The 18,445-nt window shown below is 48.6% G+C and overlaps 1 protein-coding gene across 4 annotated transcripts; it reads right to left on the bottom strand.

The window, feature by feature from the left end:
• Window positions 1–1,548: 1,548 nt before the first annotated feature.
• On the bottom strand, window positions 1,549–17,845 carry baz2a (bromodomain adjacent to zinc finger domain, 2A). 4 transcript variants are annotated; one of them, XM_056422897.1, is made up of 30 exons: window positions 17,667–17,845; window positions 16,331–16,454; window positions 15,327–16,205; window positions 12,503–14,491; window positions 11,975–12,244; window positions 11,492–11,872; window positions 11,294–11,357; window positions 10,831–10,939; window positions 10,551–10,652; window positions 10,166–10,388; window positions 9,986–10,047; window positions 9,825–9,890; window positions 9,333–9,725; window positions 8,984–9,238; window positions 8,671–8,885; window positions 8,502–8,576; window positions 8,242–8,416; window positions 8,067–8,129; window positions 7,830–7,974; window positions 7,127–7,713; window positions 6,690–7,014; window positions 6,394–6,549; window positions 6,116–6,276; window positions 5,944–6,009; window positions 5,520–5,803; window positions 5,284–5,419; window positions 4,988–5,134; window positions 4,477–4,715; window positions 4,213–4,356; window positions 1,549–3,412 (listed from the first exon to the last, which is right to left on the bottom strand). In XM_056422897.1, the coding sequence occupies exons 2-30, from the start codon at window positions 16,452–16,454 to the stop codon at window positions 3,253–3,255; spliced, it is 7,995 nt and encodes a 2,664-aa protein (XP_056278872.1). In that variant the 5' UTR covers window positions 17,667–17,845; the 3' UTR covers window positions 1,549–3,252. The 4 variants fall into 4 exon arrangements, with proteins under 4 accessions (XP_056278872.1, XP_056278875.1, XP_056278874.1 ...); XM_056422900.1 differs by having other exon boundaries at window positions 17,773–17,822; XM_056422899.1 differs by lacking the exon at window positions 17,667–17,845 and adding an exon at window positions 17,471–17,617.
• Between the last annotated feature and the right edge of the window lie 600 nt (window positions 17,846–18,445).

The following is an 18,445-nucleotide window of genomic DNA, read 5'->3' as shown; positions in this document are numbered from 1 at the left end:
GAATTGAATATAATATATGCCGTGGATTATCCTCTCCTCTCCAGGGCAACTGTTAAACGGTCATCCACCCTTTTGTGGGGCTAAACCCAACTGTGTGGAGTTGGGGCGGACTGGAACCCGCTGGCGTGGGGAGTTTTCAGCCCTCACCGGCCAGAGTGCTGACACTGACACAACTTCACACACACACACACACACACACACTCGTGTAAAGCGCAAGCTCAGGGATTTGAGGGAGCGATACTGGGTAAAGAAAGAGGGAGAGATGCCCCCGAAAGACACACAAAGAACACATTTTATATATTTGCGCTACACACCTGTATTTTTTTACTGGATATATGTGTTAGAATATAAGTGTGTGTGTGTGTGTGTGAGTGTGTTGTACTTGAGTCTCTTCCACTGTAGGGCAGCTGGGAGTGATGGCAAGACGTTCCCAGCAGCAGATGCCTGGGACAGAACTCTCCATGGAGCTGCAGCCCAAACACTTCAGCACTATTTGAGGCCTCTTTTTCATTCTTAAAAACGGTGTGATGTACAGTGAGCTTCAGGACAGGTGAGCAAGCGGCGGGTCACCTTCTTTTCTGGATTGGTCATGTCGCTCGCTAGTATTTATAAATACCAGTTTTTCATATCAGTAAATTATAGTTTTTCACCTTGATCTAATTAATCTACGGCTGCTTTTTAAAAGTTAATATTGCCTCGACATTTTTTCTCAATTGTCTTCAGTCTGTAAAATGTAAAAACTCAATTTGAAATATAAATGCTAAACACAATGTGTGTCAGTGTCCATACTGATATCTTGAAATGGCCCAAAAACAATTCATTTGCATTATATTTGTATATCCCAATACCACAAATCTACAATTTGAGAGAGCCTCACAATCTGCACAACACATAACATCCTGAAGGAAAAACTGCCCCCCCCCCAAAAAAAAAGACACTTTAATGCATTAAAAACAAGAGGCATCAATGAATCCACTCATCAGTTCAGCTCCATCCATAACATATATAATCAAAGTGCAAAGGTGCATTTGTCAAAACGGTTTTTTCCCCTCCTTTTTTTAATGTGATGAAGTCATAAATTATGCATACAATTTAGATTATAAACACATATGTTATGCATAAAAAGTTAAAAAGTTAGCGTTTACACCGAGCCAGCCGGCCGGGCCTTCACCCTTTGAGTGTGCGTGAGGCATTTCTACATTTGGATGAACACATTTAGGTAAGAACATTATGAATTCGATATATGCTTGGTTTAGGCTCAGATTGGTGTTTATTCACGGGTTGAATGAGGCCCATTGACACCAGCGCTGCTCCCGATGGGTTATTAGCCACGTGCCGCTAATCCAGTTCAGTCAGGAGGGGCTAAAGCCTATCCCAGCATGCACTGGGCCCGTACAGGTCACCAGTCTACTGTAAACACACCGATATGAAATATGGGTAATTTACAGTTGCCAAATGACCCAACTTTCATATGTTTGGACTGTGGGAGGAAACGGGAACACAGAAAAGATCCACATGTAAAAAAAAAAAGGCAAATGAGACGGCATGTCTACTAGATGTGGTTTTTATTCAACTCACAGTACATTCTACAGATGCACACGTGTTACATCACCTTAATACAACAGAGTCTTGCGATACCTCCTCTTAAAAATGATGATTTGGTCCTAAAAATATAAAGGAACAAATTTAAAGTCACCAAAACTGTACATTATTAAAAATTCACTTAACACCACGTTTGGTTTTCGTATCCTTTTTTTTTTTTTTTGAAAAAACGTCTGTCCCTTTAAAGTGTAACAAGGAACATCAAAGTCTATTTTCCTATCAACGGATTTGAGATCAGTGTAAGAAAACACATTTAAATAAAAACCCAGACTGTGGAGTCACGTCGCCTCCGCAGCAAACCAACCGTGCCACGCGACCTCGGAAATTGGCCCTCGAAAAAGCAACAACAACAACAACAAAAATCAATAAAAAAGGAAACGTAAGACAGAAAAACCGGGCAGGAATGTGCCCAGTACCTCATGACCAGAGCTCCTTTGCAATGCTAGTCTTTAACATGGGAGGTTGTGAGCCGTGCACGTAAACTACCCGCTCCGTGTTTACGCCTGCTGGGTCGGGCCACAGGAGGACATCTTCCACACCGATGATAAAGTATCGTGGAGCAACATTTCAGTGCGAGCCGCTTTTTTTTTTCTCCGCCTGAAGGATCCATTTCAGTCGTATACAGTCTGTGAAACTAGCCGATAATTTACTTTTAACAAGAGGAACAGTGAACTATAAAAGCCTACGCCTAGACCCACTGACCCAACACCAAATAAATCCTCCAGTCCCAGAAACCAGTGTCTTTCACACAGCAGCAGAAGGTGGGTATGTGTCCATGTGTGTCAAATTGTGTGCATGTCTATGTGTGGGAAGTGTGTGTGTGTGTGGCGTGCAAGAGCTTAAGTGGAGGTTATACAACATCTACTCGTGACAGTCCAAGAACAGATTCTTTTTAGTTTAACTGGCCTTTAAGAAATCGTCTAGACATCTCTATACGGTGATCTGTACACATTCACTACAAGCTATTGCTATTAAATAATCCCAGCTATTGTAATCTGTATATATATTTATATATAGAATATATAATAAAAATATATTGGAGCAAAAAAATTACTTCTAGGCATAAGACCACGTTACATTACATTTCCATTGAACAGGTAAGAAATGGCCCCGAGCTCAGTGAAGAGTTTTGATCCGTTTTGCCGCCGAGCGGAGCCGAGCAGGTCCAGTGTGCGGCAGCTAGGCCGCGATAGTGCGATCGGTCTCTGACCTTCAGTACGAGTCCGAGAACCGAGATACTCGGGGTGGGGGCGGGGGGGTGGGCGGGGCCTGAGACCGTGTCGTCGCCTCGACAAGCAGAGTTTGACCGAAGGCCGCGCGCTAGGCCACGGGGGGGAGAGACGTGACGGGAGAATGCAAACGAGAGATGGAGGTGTTGAGGTGAAGATGAGGAGACACGAAAAGGAGGAATGAAAAGTAGAGAGAGAGAGAGACGCATTCTCACTCTCTGTGATGAGGAATGGTTACAAGTTCAAGCCAGTTCATCTGTGGGCCTGGAAAAAGGATTCGGCCGGTAGAAGAAACAATAACAGACAAATAGCCAAAATCTATACACATATATACCTATACATGAGAGCATACACATGATAGAGAGTGTGCCTGGGACGGTGCACAGCCCCACCCTCTGGGGGGGGGGGGGGGGGTACGCTTCTATTTGTCCCTATTCGAGTAGAACTCCGCCCAGTGGCTTTCAAAGAAACGCCTCATGGCGTGGCCAGCCGTCCCCACCTCCGACGAGTCCTCGTTGAACAGCTCGCAGTTGTTGAAGACGAGATGAGCGTCCGCCGCAAACTCCTCACAGCTGCAGTACCTGAGACGAGGAAAAGAAGAAGAAAGAAGGAAAAAAAAGTATCACAGGAGAGCTTACTGGATGAGTTAGGAAAAGTTGCTGCATATGAAAGAACATATAGGTCAGGATGTCACAGGACAGAATCATATTCTCATATGTGGGTGGGGGCGGGGTTTTTTAAAACAATTTCGTATTATTATTATATAGATATATATTTATTTTTTATTTTTATTAGATATATATATAATAATAAATAAATAAATATATATAATCTACAAACTCAGGTCTCATTGCTCTTGTTCCACTGACGCTTCACCTCCTTGATGAAGCGTCTCAGAATACCAGCACATGTCTGACGTGTTATTGAGGTTAGATTAATGCATTTTACGCTGCTGTTAAATTGCTGTTAGTCGTCCTGTTAATAAAAAAGTGGGTGTGGGAAAGTACAAATAAAGCTTTATTTTGGCCGCAGTGAAAGTTTTTGAAAAGGCTCAGAATATATTGTTGGATAACATCGTTTAGAAATTGTTTTTGCTTTTTTAAATAATTTTTTTCCTACATTTTATTATAAGACAAAACATAGACATAACACCTAGAGGACAATAAACAATGCAGACGACAAAACAATGGACATAATTTTTTGAAATGGCTCCATTGACTTCTGGACTTTGGTCATTACAGAAACTTGAGGGGATGTATGGCGTTCCCCATGTATATATATATATATATTCGACAGTTGTGGAGTCAATATTAACCTCCTGTAGTCAATAAGTGAACCTTTAACGATTGTGATGACACGAGAAGCACAAATCCGCTCTCACCCTCCCTGCAGCAGCCTCTCCCTCATGGTGAGGAAGTCCATGGGGGTTTTGACGATGCGGCGGTAGCCGGACACCAGTCGGGGGTTGACGGGCTCGAGGAACGGCCAGGCGTCTGCGTGAGACTCCATCTCCATTAGGATGATCCTGGGAGGAAATCAAAATGATTAAAAACACAAACTTATCACGACATAACCGTCAGAACTATTTCCCTCCCGCGAGATGCAAGTAGCTCGACGTGGATACAAAAAAAAAGGCAGGACTCACTCGCAGAAGGTGAGGTCGGGCTGGTTGCGGGTCGTCATGCGGCGCCGTTTAGCGGCGCTTCCTTCTCCGGAGTGACGGGAGGCGAAGGGCGGCGTCGGGGTCTCCTTGTAGCGCGTCGCCATGCCGCAGGCGCCGCTGCTTCTCCGCGTCGACGGCTCTTCTTCGGAGCTGTCGTCTTCGTATCTTCTCTTCTTCACCCTGGTCCTCTTTTTGGACGAGTGCGGCAGATCACAGTCGTCCTGAGAGACGGAGAGAGGGGATGAGGAGGCCGGTTGAGCCGACGGGGAACGGCAAGATAGATTTATTTCACATGTTTTACATATTGGATTTATATCTATGATTCTTGACTTTTGTAAAACAGTTTTTTCTCCAAGGCAAATTCCTTGGAAAACAGACCCCGTTTGTGGTTTAAATTTATTTGGAGGGAACAATCGCCACAAAACGGGCATAAGTTATCCTGTAAGCTTTGTTCACATTCGTCTTCGTCGGGAATCACAGGACGGGTTCTGACCTTGGCAATGCAGGCAGGACAAAACCAGTCTCCCTCTGGCACCTGGGTGATTTTGGGCTTCAGGCAGTACATGTGGCAGCCACGATCACAGCCGTCACACAGCAGGAGGCAATCATCGTTGTCTCCCTTCCTGCAAACCTGGCAATTCTGGAGGAAAAGCAGAGCAGAAGTCCTCATTGTTAAGACGACGATTTATGTGAATTTCGTGTTAGTTTGTGCCGTGTGCTCGTAAAGCAACGCAAAAAAAACCACACACAAAAAAAAAGGTCCAACAACGATCTTGTGACGTTACTTACCACTTTAGTCACAGATCTCTCCCAAGCGATGGCCTTCTCCAGCTGAAGTATACACAGACAGACCTGGGGAGCGCTGCGGCAGCGATCCAGAGCCTGGCGCCACGTTCGTAGTCGAGATGTGATCTCGCTTTCCAGACTAGAGAGAAAAATAAATAATAATGGAAAATACGTTAGAAATGTGAAAGAAACGGCACAAATCTCTCCCCTGCAGTCCAACGACGGAAAGTCCATCTGACCTGAAGACGTCCATGGGATGCTCTTCTCCCGGGGTCGGCGTGAGAGGGGCGAGGCGCATCACCTCGGCGGGGTTCCAGAGCGGCTCCTTCAGGTAGCGTCTCTCGATGTTGCGCTCGAGGTTGCTCAACCGCAGCACCGCCAGGTCCACCGGGTGCGTGGCCATGCGGGGCAGGTTGGACCACTCCTTCTTGGTCCGCACGAGCCAGTCGTCGCGCGGGTCGGCCTCGTGTTCGTAGTATTGGAGGTCGTCGCGTGTGGAGTCTGGATCTGGGATCGTGTAGGGCTTTGAAGAAAAGAAAAAAGAAGAAAAAAAAGGGCGGCAGGGACAGCGTAAGTATCAGTGAGGGCGAAAACTAAAACGGATGATACGTTTCGGAACTAAAGAACTCGAGGAATCGTTTCACAAAGTGGTTCAATAGTTACCTGGAATTCTGCCATTGGCGTCTCCGTGACGGGGTCAGCCTCAGTCACTGCACCCTGAGGTGCCGCCTTGAAGAAACAGAAGAGGCAGATATGCGTTGAGAAAAATGTGGTTTTCAGACGATGTTTCCATTGCGATTGTGAACGGACGGGCACACGCAAAGTGGTTCCTCGCCTTCAGATGGAGGTCGGCTGCAATGACCCGCTGCTCCAGGTCCTCCACCCACAGCAGGGCGTTGATGTCGGTCTCCATCGCCTTCTCCTGCACTTGCCAGGGCCGCTGCAGAACCTCCCGCAGCACATCCTTCTGTTCCATCTTAGACTCAAATATAGGGTCTAGACCGGCAAGAACAGGTGGAAGTGCAGCACAGGGCAAAGACACAGGAGGAATTATCAGAATTAAAAATGATAAACGACAAACTCCGGTAACCATTGAGGAAGAAAAACACTCACCGTTGATAGGCTTGGTGCATATCTCAGCTAAACTCTCCATGTGTTTGGACAAATGCTTATGGAGCACCTTCTCCCTGATGCCCCTTGGATGGAGGGCCTGTAAGGTGCTCTGCAGCTCCTCTGGATCCTGGATCCACCACCAGCCGCGCACCATTGCTGGAAATAAAAAAAGTAGGCAATACAAATAAGAACAGACACAATAATTGACGACCAGCTCTGAAGTATCTCATAGTTTAGGAGGTTGTTAAAAAGGACACAATGACATCTCTCAGACGCTTAAACCCAACACAACGTACACGTTGGTATCGGCTTGACCACCAGCTGTGTGAAGTACTGCTGCTCGAGCTCCTGGAACACGGAGTTGGGGGGGCGGCCCTGGCGCTTGGCAGCGGCTCCTCTCGGCCCTCTGCGAGCGGGACTGCTGCCTCGGCTCCCTCTCCTCCGCCGGCGCACCGGCCTGGCGGGGATGGTCGGAGGAGCGGGCGCTGGGAGAGGCTCGGGGGGAGGTGGCGCCGGGTCACGAGCAGGAGCGGCGGAAGCAGGTAGCGTGGAGAGCATGTCCTGTGGCGTGGCTGGGGTTAAGAGGTCAGCAGGGGTCAGGCTCGGCAAGAGCGGGTCCGGCTGAGGGGGTAAGAGGGGAGAGATGATGTGTGAAGATGCGACACAGAAGACTCAAAAGTGCATTGTTGAAGCAGAAGTAAACGTATTGGTCGTTCTGATGGCGTTGGCACACCTGTAGGAGTGGAGCGGCGAGCGCGGGCAGAACACTGGGGAGGAGTTTAGGGGGCGAGCTGGGAGCCGGACACTCGGTCAGGGAGTTAGCGTCGCACGGTTGCTTTGGGATCAGGTTGAACCACTTTCCCCGTTTCTCCGCCATCTCCTTCACGCTCTCCTCGGGCCGATGACCCTCTGGAGCGTCCGCCGCGGCCGCGCACGTGCCGTCGGTCACGGCGTCCTGCGGTTGGCTCAGCCAGCTCTGGAAAGCCACCTGCGTGAGGTTGTGCGTGCCGGCGTTCGGTGATCCGGGCCCCTCTTCGCCCGCCGACCTGGCGCCGCTCCGCCGCCGCCGGCGGATCTTCGCCGTGCGGAGGTGGAGCTCCACTTCCGGTTTGATTTTCCGCGGGCGGCCTCGCCCTCTCGGCCTGCTCATGAGGGACGCGGTGCCGGGGAGGTTGTCCTCGTCTGGGGAAAAGGCCTGGGGCTGTGCGGAGGAAGGAGAGGATGGTAGGGAAGGAGTGGTGGGCGTGAGGATCTCCTCCACTTTGGGCTCCTTTTTGAGGAAGACGACGGGAACCTCGGCTAAAAGGACTTCTCCGGAAGCTGCGTGATGGAAATATAAAAAGGAAGGTTTAGATGGGAGGTGGAGAAGCGACGAGTCGTGAAGTCTAAAAATGAGAGCAATTCCATTCATCGGTCAAACTCATTCTCAGACTCACTCAAAAGCTCCTCGGGCCCCTCGACCAGAACTCCTCCGAGGTGAGGAAGGGCAAAGTATCGGCGCTGGTAGCGGTCCTGGCCCAGCAGCACGGCCCGCAAGGAATGAGATGACTGGAGCAGCTTTTTGCGGAAGAACGCTTGGCGCTGCGAAGATCGAAAAAGGAGAGGAATGAATTAATATATAAAAGCAGCATGAACGCATAAATAGCTGCGTCGCCAGTGAAACCTTGACTTACCTTGGCGAGCTTATCGATCTGCCTTTCGAGCTCTGGAATGCTGGCATTGGCCGGGCTCTCGCTCTGTTACAGAAAAGATACAAAGTAAAAATGTAGGAAACAATCAGTTTCCAATTGTGAGAAGAGAAGAAAAAGAAAAAAAAGATGTCGAAAATTCCCAACAACAGATATTTACATCACTGAGTTTGGGCTCTTCTTTGCGTATGCGGCGGGTGCCTTTCTCAGAGACCAGGCCACCGTCCTCCAGACTGAGGCTCTCCTCCTCTGCCACTCTGGCACTGCGCCTCCTCTCTTCAACACACAGCTCTTCCTCCGAGCATCCCGTGCGGCGCGCTAGTGCCGCCTTCAGTCTGCAAGGGAGGAAACAAAATCAGGATCAACGCGTCCTACGGCCCGGTCCTTTTTAATAACAAGGGAAAGAAACCATTATCTTACTTGCGCAACTTCCCCTCAATGATCCACTTGTTCTTCCTGTATGTCGCCATGTTTTCTAATGTGTTGTCAATGTCACTGAAATAGAAAACGGATACATTAATTAACAAACTTTTAGGCGCAAGAGTAAACCTAAAAAAAAAAAGATGGAGAATCGATTTCTCGTCCGGACCTCGTCACAACGTTGCTGCTGTTGAGCTCGTCCACCAGGAAGCCCAGGATGGCCGCCTTGGTGTCCGGAGGCAGAGCGTGGAAGGATTTGGTCCTCAGCGTGTCGCACACTTCCGTCTCATAACCGTGAGAGTCCAAAAAGACGCGAAGCACCTCCGAGACCGTGCTGCGAGTCAGCTCCGACTCAACCAACTTGTCCCCGAGGATCTTCACCGACTGAAGTTTGGGAGGAAAACAGAAAATGGAATTGTTGCTCTTTTATTCGGAGTATAATTAATGTGGGAACATTTTTGTTCAAACCGTTTCACACACACCTGATAAAATGATGGCAGGCCTGGATCATGGAGTGCAGCCTCCACCAGCTTTATCAGAAGGTCCTGGACCTCTACTTGGCAGTCGCCCAGGCCTAAGAGCCCCTCCTGCAGGTTGGCGAGGCTGGGGACGTCCTTGGGTATATTGAGACCGATGATCTTTCCGTAGCCGTGTAGGAACTCGACCACAGCCAGGCAGTGTGCAAAAGCTTTGCCAGAAAGGACCACGCCAGGGATACGGGAGAGCTCTGGCAGGAGCTGATGAGACAAATGTTTCAAAGTCAGGATTAAAACCGCCCCGTTTCTTTAAGTCTACGTTAGCTCCGATTACAGTTTCAATGACACAACTCACTTTGTGGTCGGTGAGACACATGTCCTCGATGGGCTTCTTCAGTTCCTCTGCGATCAACTGATGCCTCTTGCGCTCCTCCAGGCGTCTCTGGGTCTGCGCTCTCCTCTCGGCCGCCCTCTTAGCCGTCAGAGCCACCTGAGCCGCCGCCTCTGCCTCCGCCTGGGCTTTCGCCAGAGCCTTGGCTTTGCTCCGAGCACCCAGCACCCTCTTGCCCTGAGCTATCCTCTCCTCGTCGGTCTGCTGTACCGGGGGAGGAGCCTCGACCTTGACCGACCTCCTGCGGCCAGGCTTCTTGGGCACCGCGGCGGGCCCTGGTGCCGGCTGCGGTGCCTCGGGGGCTGTGGTGTCGGCGAGTTCCGCCTTCGGGTCCAGGTCCTTGGTGTCTTGCTCAAGCTGAATGCAGAGAGGGGAGAAGGACCGGGTGGAGGTGAGGAAGGGCTCGTGCTGAGGAAAATGCTAATGAATCATTTTTGGGATGGATTACGTCTTTACCTTGGATTTCTTTTTCTCCGCTTTCATCTTCTTAATCTTTGTATCCTCCCGTCTCTTCATTCTTGCCTGAATAATAAACAGCAGAAACCACAATGAGGACGAGACGCCACCAGCAAAACGGCTCAAAAAAATACAAAACCACACAAACTCAAGGGAGATACCTTTTTCTTCATTTTCTTTTTGATCTTCGCAAGTTTCTCCTTTTCCTCCTCCGTGAGAGCTTCTATAGAATGGAGAGAAAAAAAACATGAGCTTGAAGTCTTCCGTTTGCCAAGTCTTACCTCGTAGCTATAAACACATCCCTGCACGCTCTTGCCTCCTCGCGTCTAAAACCAACTCACCCTTGGCCTCGAGTCGCTTCAGAAGCTTGGCGTCCACTTTGCTGAGGAGGTCAATCATCTTGGGTTTGGGAGGTCTACCGGGCCGGCGGGCCTGCACTCCCTTCAGGCCACGGACCCTGCGAGGTTTCTCTTTATCGGGGTTTGGAGGTCGGCCTCGGCGGCCAGTGATCGCCATGATCATCGAGGGAACCTCCTCATTGGCCAGTTGGATCCACTGCTTACCCTGGAACATAGCACACGTTTGTTACAATGGGATTAAACACTGTGCAGTAATTTTGATCAAATTAATCTGGATCTGCGAATGATTACACTTTCTTCTTGCGATGGAGAAATAAACTGAGCGGCACATGAGGGGGTGGTGGAGGTGGTGGGGGTATATACAGACCTCAGGAGTTTCTCTTTCTTCATAAAAGTCTCCAACAGGCATGCGAGGGCTGAAGCTGAAGTGTTCTCTGCTGACCACACTGTCCATGTGCTTCTTCAAGTACTGGAGGAGGCAATTAGGACAATGGGCAGGAGAGAGGAAGAGAAACGATTTTTTTTTAAAGTCATTGTTCGGACATTATCAATACATCATCGTGTTTTCAATTTGCCTCCACAGCCTACGATTTTAAAATCATTTAAAAAGACATTTATGGTTTTGTTTAACAGACAGGAAAACGTACCTTGATTATTTCCGGGAACTGCTTCATCCTCCTTCCACAGGGCGTGTAGTACCAGGTTTCTCCCTTCATGCGATTCTCCATTTTCTTGACACGAATCTCCCTCCTCCAGCTACAGTAGAGAGTTCATCATTACAGGATTGTTATTACAGAACATGAACACCGCACGCACTTTTGAAAACTTTTCAAAACTAAATAAAACAGGAAGCCCGACAAGTTCATTATTGTTAACATTTTTTTTTAAATGTATTCATGATATTTTGACTTGAATGAACTGATAGCTGAGACAGAAACATTATGCAAATGTATTTAGTAACGGTGAAGGATTTCTTAATGATCTGAAAATGTTTTTTTTAAACTGGGGTTTAGTCATTTAGCAGTTAACTTGTCTGGCATGTTTTGGTTAATGGCATCGGATGAAATGAATATTATAGAAACTGGAATAAAATCAACAAAGGAACATTACCCATGTTTCATCGGGAACTGAACCTGCTCCTCGGTTGCAACCCTCCTCTGTCTGTTAGATTCACCTGTTCAAGAAATCACACACAACCCAAGTTGAGCATGTTTGACTGTCAAACTGTGACATCATGTCTCAGTAATATGACATTTACAGTGGAGCCCCCTCCGCCTCACAACAATAACCAATGACAGCCTTCATTACCTGCAGTGGAGCTGTCGTCATCATTTTCTTCAACCTCATCGGCGACCGTTTCGGCATCTTGTTTGGGTGTTTTTGCCACATTTCCCTGCTGGTCTCGTTTCTTGGCCCTTTTGGACTTCTTGGGTTTCTCGACTGCCGCGGCAAAAGCTAAAGCGTCGGCCAGAACGGCTTCAATTGTGTCTGTGACGGTATCGACCTGGGCTGCGGGAGGCCCGGCCTCTCCGCATCCACCTGATGTTTCTTTAACATCCACCTTGACAGGCTTCTTCCTCCTTCTGCCCTTGGCTACCTCCACTTTCGTGCCTCCCTCGTCATCAGGCGCCTTCATCTTCTCCACTTTAGGGGTTCGGGCGCGAGGCTTCCGCTTGGCTTCCACAGGAGCTTAACATCACAGAGGGAAGAAGAAAAAAATGTCAATAAAATCTAACATTTTAGCATTCAACATTTTTGTCTTCCTTCTTCTGAAATCAGAATGTTAAATACCGGGGGTCCATATTGCTTTTGGAGTTCGAGGTTTGCGTGGTTTCCTTGGCGTTTTCTGACGTCCTCCGACAGCCGACACAATAGGATCGGTTACTGGTTGGAGTGGGTGCACAGCAGGGTTCTCCGCTGGGGTACTGAAGGCGATGAAGTTCTCATCTCTCATCGTAAAACTCGGGGGAGTCGTCGTCTCACTCGCAGTGGTCTTGATGCCAATGCCTCCAGCCGAGTCTGATGCATCACATCCTCTGGGACTCCACTCTGCTTCCGGTCCTGAGCAGAAACAACAAAGGACATTAAAAACTGTTGGCAGAATTCAGAAAAATGCAGGATATCGACATACAAAACAGAATCTGCTTGGAAACATATCCATAATTTAATGCGTGTGGATGAAATCAATGTGCCAGAAAACTAAGTTATGTAGAAGGCAGCATTCTAATAACTGCAGCTACTGATGCGAGACCAGTTTCCATGATCGTGAACTTTAGGAATGTACCTCGAAGACCCGGCACAACTGAGAGTTGGACTTACTCGAGTTGTCAGAAGGCTCTTCTGTCCGAGAGAGAGACTCCAGCGTGGAATCTCCTGCGACTTGACGGCCGTCCTCGGTCTCTTCTGCCTCAGACGTCTCCCCGGCCCGGGTGGAGTCCAGCGTGTCACCCAGGGAGTCTTCCGCAGAGTAGCCGCTAACGCCAGTGGTGTCAAACCCAGTAGACGGTTCCTCTTCTGCGTGGGACGTGCCGTCAAACTGAGAGTCGTCCTTTCTCAGGAGGAAGCTGCTGTCGAAGGGAGAGGAGTCGTCGTCGCACGAGCCATCGCTGTCTAGGAGAGAGGTCTTCTCAAAGGCGGAGCTCGCGTCAATTCTAGAGGGGCAGTCAAATGTCGAGTTGCCGTCAAAGTGAGAAGCTGTGTGCGAAGAGTTAAAACTTTCTTCTTCTCCTTCGTCATCGGTCAGATGTTCTCGTCTCGTGCTGTGGAGAGGTGAAGACTGTCCGAGCGGGCTCTGCTCCGCCATGGAGTCCTCCGCCTCACAGATACCGCTTTGCAGGTGGTGCTTTTCAGAGGTTGTTGGTGTGTTACTGGGAGCGACCGTGGTCTGCGTGGGTTTCCCAGGAAGATCAGCGAGGAACTTGGGTGATCGCGTTTCAGATTCGTCCGTCTCAGTAGCTTCCGCCTTCGGCGATGGTTTGGTTTGAGGACGGTAAGGACGAGGGTGGCGGTCTTCCGCTTTTCCATTGTGTTCGTCGGCCGACGCGTTGCCCTCCTCGCTCTGACCGCGAAGCTCCGACTTGGAAGACGACGGCTTCGGCGCATGAGGAGCGGCGTGAGGAGGACGCTGCTCAGAGTCAGAACGTTGGACCGCTCCAGAAGACGTACCCATTGCAGAAGTCAGAGACACCAAAGCAGGAGGGGCGGACACGGGTGCAGTCCTGGAGGCTTGAGCGGTTAGAAGAGGTAGGGTAGACGGAGGTCGGACTGTAAGACTTTCATGGGCTGCTAGGGAGGGTAAATTCACCGCTGCTGCTGGTGGTGATGATGATGGTGATGATGCTGCTGTGGAAAGACCAGAGTCAGCCGCTGGAGGAGTGCATGTCTGCTGCTTGGGTGTGGGCGCTTGGTCACCTGGTTTACTGCCAACTGAAGGCCTTTTTGAGACGGATAAAGAGGTACAAGAGCTGGGTGGTGTTGAGGTTGAAGATCCTGATGCTGACATTAGAGGTGGAGCCACACCAGCAGATGAGGATTTTGCACCCATTGCTGAGGCCGCAGACAATAACTTTGGGGGTCCAGGCCTTTGATGCTGAGCTCCAGGCATATCAGGAAAGCAAGAGGCCATCAGAGGCGGCGTGGAACCGAGAACCATCTGCTGAAGAGATGAGATGGGTGCAGTTGTGACATTTGATGGAGGTCTCGAAGCCGAAGGAGGCGATGAAGACTTGATTTGATGAGTCAAAGAGTCCAATGACTGAGGAGAGACTGACCAAACTGCAGGTGGAGACATACTATCAGCTGAAGCATGAGGTGTAGACAACGTTTGAGGCGACGCAGGCAGGGAGGAGGAAGAGGACCCCACTGACAGATGCTGGGATCCAGCGGGGGATGTGGGAGGCCCGAGGCCTTGCTTCATTAGAGGGGACGAGGAAAGTCTGGGAGGAGCAGCTGGAGACGGCGTAGCGGACACATTGGGGGACGTTGAGATTTGAGGTGGAGTAGATTCTACATCAGTGGGTGATAGCAGAGGAGTCCCGGGGGCAGACGTGGGAAACTCGGAGACCCGAGGAGGCGTCGAGGCCTCGGTGGATGCAGAGAGCAGCGATGACACTGAAAGGTTAGGCGTATGAACGGCCGTCTCTCTGACAGGGGAAGCCATTTCTGGTCGCAGAGCCACCGGCTGTTCAGAATGCTGATGGTAATCGGGTCCCACGTGAGCTGCACTTTTGGGGAGCCTGTGGGAAGCAGGTGCCCTTTCCATGCCATTATAGCTGGTATCCTCGTCCTCGACGTCTTCTCTCGTGTGCCCTGAGAAAGGAATAAACAAAAATGTCAATACAAAAAAAATAAAGGCGGTTAAGTGTTTTTTTGTATATGATGAATTCACAGAGTGTATATTTGCTGGAGAGATTGATGGTCACCGTTTTACATTATCAAACAGTGGCACCTGCTGGTTGAACTTTAGCATTATCGCACCACTGAGCACAGACGTGAATCCTGGCCTGATATTAAACATTCATGTGCAAGAAATATCTCGCGGGGCTAGATTGCATTATTTTCACTATCAATAGTATTTTCTCATGTTGTCTAAAAATTATAAAATGAAGTGCCCATCACAATATCCCAGGGTTAAAAGTGACATTCACTTGTGTTAATCTGATCAAAAGTGGAAAACCAGATGATGTTCATTTTAGTATCATAAAAGACTAAATAGATATACTTAGAATAACAAAGTTAATAAACATTTAAAAAAGGATTTAAAAAAAAGGGTGAAACCATTCACATACAATTAGCTCATATACAGATGCAATAGAAAGCAAAAGTGCCATGTTTTAATTAACATGATCAGCAGCGGGGATGACGAGGCCAAGTGTGTACAAAGAGGAAGAGGACCATGACTGTATGAATATCACTCAACCGGTGACATCTAAGGAGCAGAGGAGACGATTTCATTAATGGAGGAAATAGAAGTTCAATAGATACCAGTAGTGTCAACATGTCGAACTAACCAATTCCAGGCACACATGTAATATCATTAGCTTTTTGTGGAAACTAGAGAAACACAAAAAAGGACAGACGTGCTCAAATTAGACAAAAAGTCCCTCGAAACACACCTGTAATGTAAAAAGGTATAAATGGTCACCTTGCATGACGGTAGATATTGCCACGTTGCTCTCATGGGGGCTCCGTTCCCTGCTGTGACCCTTGGGCGATCCACTATCCTGCGACGGAGACATCATTGGTGTCGAGGATATTCCCACGTGGAGCGGGCTGCCAGTGCCCCCTCCGCCCAGGCTGTGGTGCTGCGGGCTGCCGTGGGAAGGAGAAAAATTCTGGGCAGCTGGTGACATCATCTGAGCCTGGCCTTGGGGCTGAGACTGCTGCGATGGCTGTTGCTGAGGAGATGGAAGGGACGGCTGCTGGGGTTGATGCTGGTAGTAGGGCATCCCATTCGGCATCAGGCCGTAATGCTGCGGTTGCTGGTGCTGCTGGTGGTGGTGTGGGAGGCGGTGGGGGTGGAGGTGTTGCTGTGACGGCTGATGCGAGGCGGGTTGTAAGGACTGCTGCTGGTGATGTTGTGACGGTGCTATTCCAGGATGTGCCTGACTCGGGTACGTCCCATACATGCTGTGGGAGTTATAACTTATCTGCTGTGGGCCAGGGTTACTACTGTTCCAGTACTGACTCCCAGTCAGAGGCATGTTTGGTGGGCCAGCCACAGGGGGCTGGTGGGAGCTTTCAACACCCCCATTCAGCTGGTACTGTCCATGACCCTGGAAGTGGTGCTGTGACTGAGGCTGCACCATCCCAGGTGTAGGCTGCTTCTGGTGCATCCCGTGCCCAGGAGAGTTGCCCATGGCTGGACTGTACTGCGGGTGACCTCCCCACAGGTAGTCGTAGCCCATGCTGCTCTGGTGGTGGTTGCTCATGTGTGGGTACGGAGCCGTTGGTGGGTTGGAACCAGGCACCCCGGACCCGAGTTCAGTAGTGACGCCATTCACATTCATTTCGCCATTCATATCTGTTCGACAGAAGAACATTAATAACAAAGTGGTTTTTTTTAAAAGAGAAAGTAACAGCTGGCTTTTCACAATAAAGTTTATTTTATTTTATTTTTTATGTATCTGAAGACCAAAAAATACTCACTCTTCCCCTGCTGAGGAAAACTCATGGAGGACCCATTAGTATAAAGAGAATCCCCTGAGGAGAGTTTCAGTCCTGAGTTTTCCGAGGAGTGGGTGTCATAGTTGAAATGATTATTTGACTCCATCTGGGAAAACACATTTTTTTTAAACCAGCGTTACACTAAATCCATTCAAGTAAAATGTATAAGAAGTAGAGAACAAATGTTTCACGGGGCTTAAAATACACGTGCACGATGTCTCATCACTCTGAGTCACAACATAAAAGTATCATTTCATTAAATCCCCAACGCAGATTTCAACACGATACGCAATTGTGCACGAAAATGTCCAATCCCGGATGCTTTGGGCAGCTGCCGCTTGGTGACAGCACCATCTCGTTCCAACAACAACCGTCAAAATGTCGCAGCAACCAGCAACAGCCTGATGCCAGGCCCCGGCGAGCCGTAATGGACAACCGGGATATCACGACAGAGGCGCCGCTGATATCAGCTTAACTCAAATTTAATCGTGACGAGCGAGCGCGCGCGGCCCAAAACTGTGCCCGGAGAACCGGAGAACCGGCGGCCTCGGCCCCGAGTATCGAGCGGATACAGCGATCACGTCTCACAGTCACACTCCGGAGGCCTGAAGCGGCGGCCGTATCACTCGCTGCTTAACAGCCACACACTCGTAACACCAACGTGCGGAGAGTCAATTTCCTAAATTAAGCTAAGGCCGTTTAGCGCAGCTGCGCGAGCCTCGTTTCGCGAACAGGAAGATTCACTTCTTTTTTGTAATTTTTTTAAAAGCGCCTGCTCGTCAACGGCGCTATCGGAGAGACGTTCACACTCGGGGGGGGGGGGGGAGTTCAGCTCCACGGGGGGGTCGGACGTACCGTTTAGTTTACTGCGAACCGTCGGACAGAAACAGCCGCTCCAGCTCCAAGGTTATTAAGCTAAATCATCACAATAGAGCCGAGCGAATGGAGAGCTAGCTTAGACGGATAACTAGCATCATCAACGTTCGTCCGGGGTCCTCGCGCTCCGATGCGAGCTAATAACCAGGTGGAAGGTGCCGCAGCCGCGCTGGTGACGGTCCGCGATGCCCCCCAAAAAACGTAAAATACCAACCGGTGTGTCGGTAACGACCGACGCTAACTCACCCACACTCGCTCGTTAACAGATGGGAGGCGTGCTCCCCCTTTTGTTCACGGGCTAACGTGGAGCTAGCAGCCAGATGAAGTTACATTGTTTACGCTGCACGCACACAGACAAAAAATTTTTTTTTTGCAGAGCATCATCCTCCCACACCGCCACCATCAAAAGTTTCGCTGATATTTCGGGTTAAAGCTATCCAACCTTTCAAGTCCTTGGATTTCGAAGGCTCAGGTGCCTTTAAAAACCGTCGTCTCATGTGTGGCTGAAGATGGCACAGAGGTAAATAATAATCAACTAATTCCCAAACCTTTGGGTTTTAAATTAGCAAACATGGCTGGTGTGGTCCATTGCAGCCATGATCACAGAACAGAGCGAGCAGGAGCGGCGTAAACGTCCCAACAACAACCGCGTACACATCCGGTCACATGTCTTCACCAGACTTCACAAGAAAATCCCGGATTATAACAACAATGGCCAGAATCACGTATAGTAATAGTATATGTATTGTTACTTATAATAATAATAATGGCCAGAATCACGTGTAGTAATAGTATATGTATTGTTACTTATAATAATAACAATGGCCAGAATCACGTGTAGTAATAGTATATGTATTGTTACTTATAATAATAACAATGGCCAGAATCACGTGTAGTAATAGTATATGTATTGTTACTTATAATAATAACAATCGCCAGAATCATGTATAGTAATAGTATATGTATTGTTATTTGTAATAATAACAAAGGCCAGAATCACGTATAGTAATAGTATATGTATTGTTATTTGTAATAATAACAAAGACCAGAATCACGTATAGTAATAGTATATGTATTGTTATTTATAATAATAACAATGACCAGAATCATGGATAGTAATAGTATATGTATTGTTATTTATAATAATAACAATGACCAGAATCATGGATAGTAATAGTATATGTATTGTTATTTATAATAATAACAATAGCCAGAATCACG

This window comes from Pseudoliparis swirei, chromosome 9 (genome assembly GCF_029220125.1).
Source record: "Pseudoliparis swirei isolate HS2019 ecotype Mariana Trench chromosome 9, NWPU_hadal_v1, whole genome shotgun sequence".
Classification (NCBI taxonomy): Eukaryota; Metazoa; Chordata; class Actinopteri; order Perciformes; family Liparidae; genus Pseudoliparis; species Pseudoliparis swirei.
The sequence above is the reverse complement of the archived record's forward strand: the minus strand, read 5'-3'. Positions and strand labels throughout refer to the sequence as shown.

Bases quoted from the DNA above. Each gene is read 5' to 3' on its own strand.
- baz2a (XM_056422897.1), bottom strand. From the start codon at position 16,454: ATGGAGTCAAATAATCATTTCAACTATGACACCCACTCCTCGGAAAAC. The intron at 14,492-15,326 runs GTGACCATTTAT...TTCCTTTCTCAG, and splicing joins AATATCTACCGTCATGCAAG to GGCACACGAGAGAAGACGTC. The intron at 8,417-8,501 runs GTAAGATAATGG...CCTCCCTTGCAG, and splicing joins ATTGAGGGGAAGTTGCGCAA to ACTGAAGGCGGCACTAGCGC.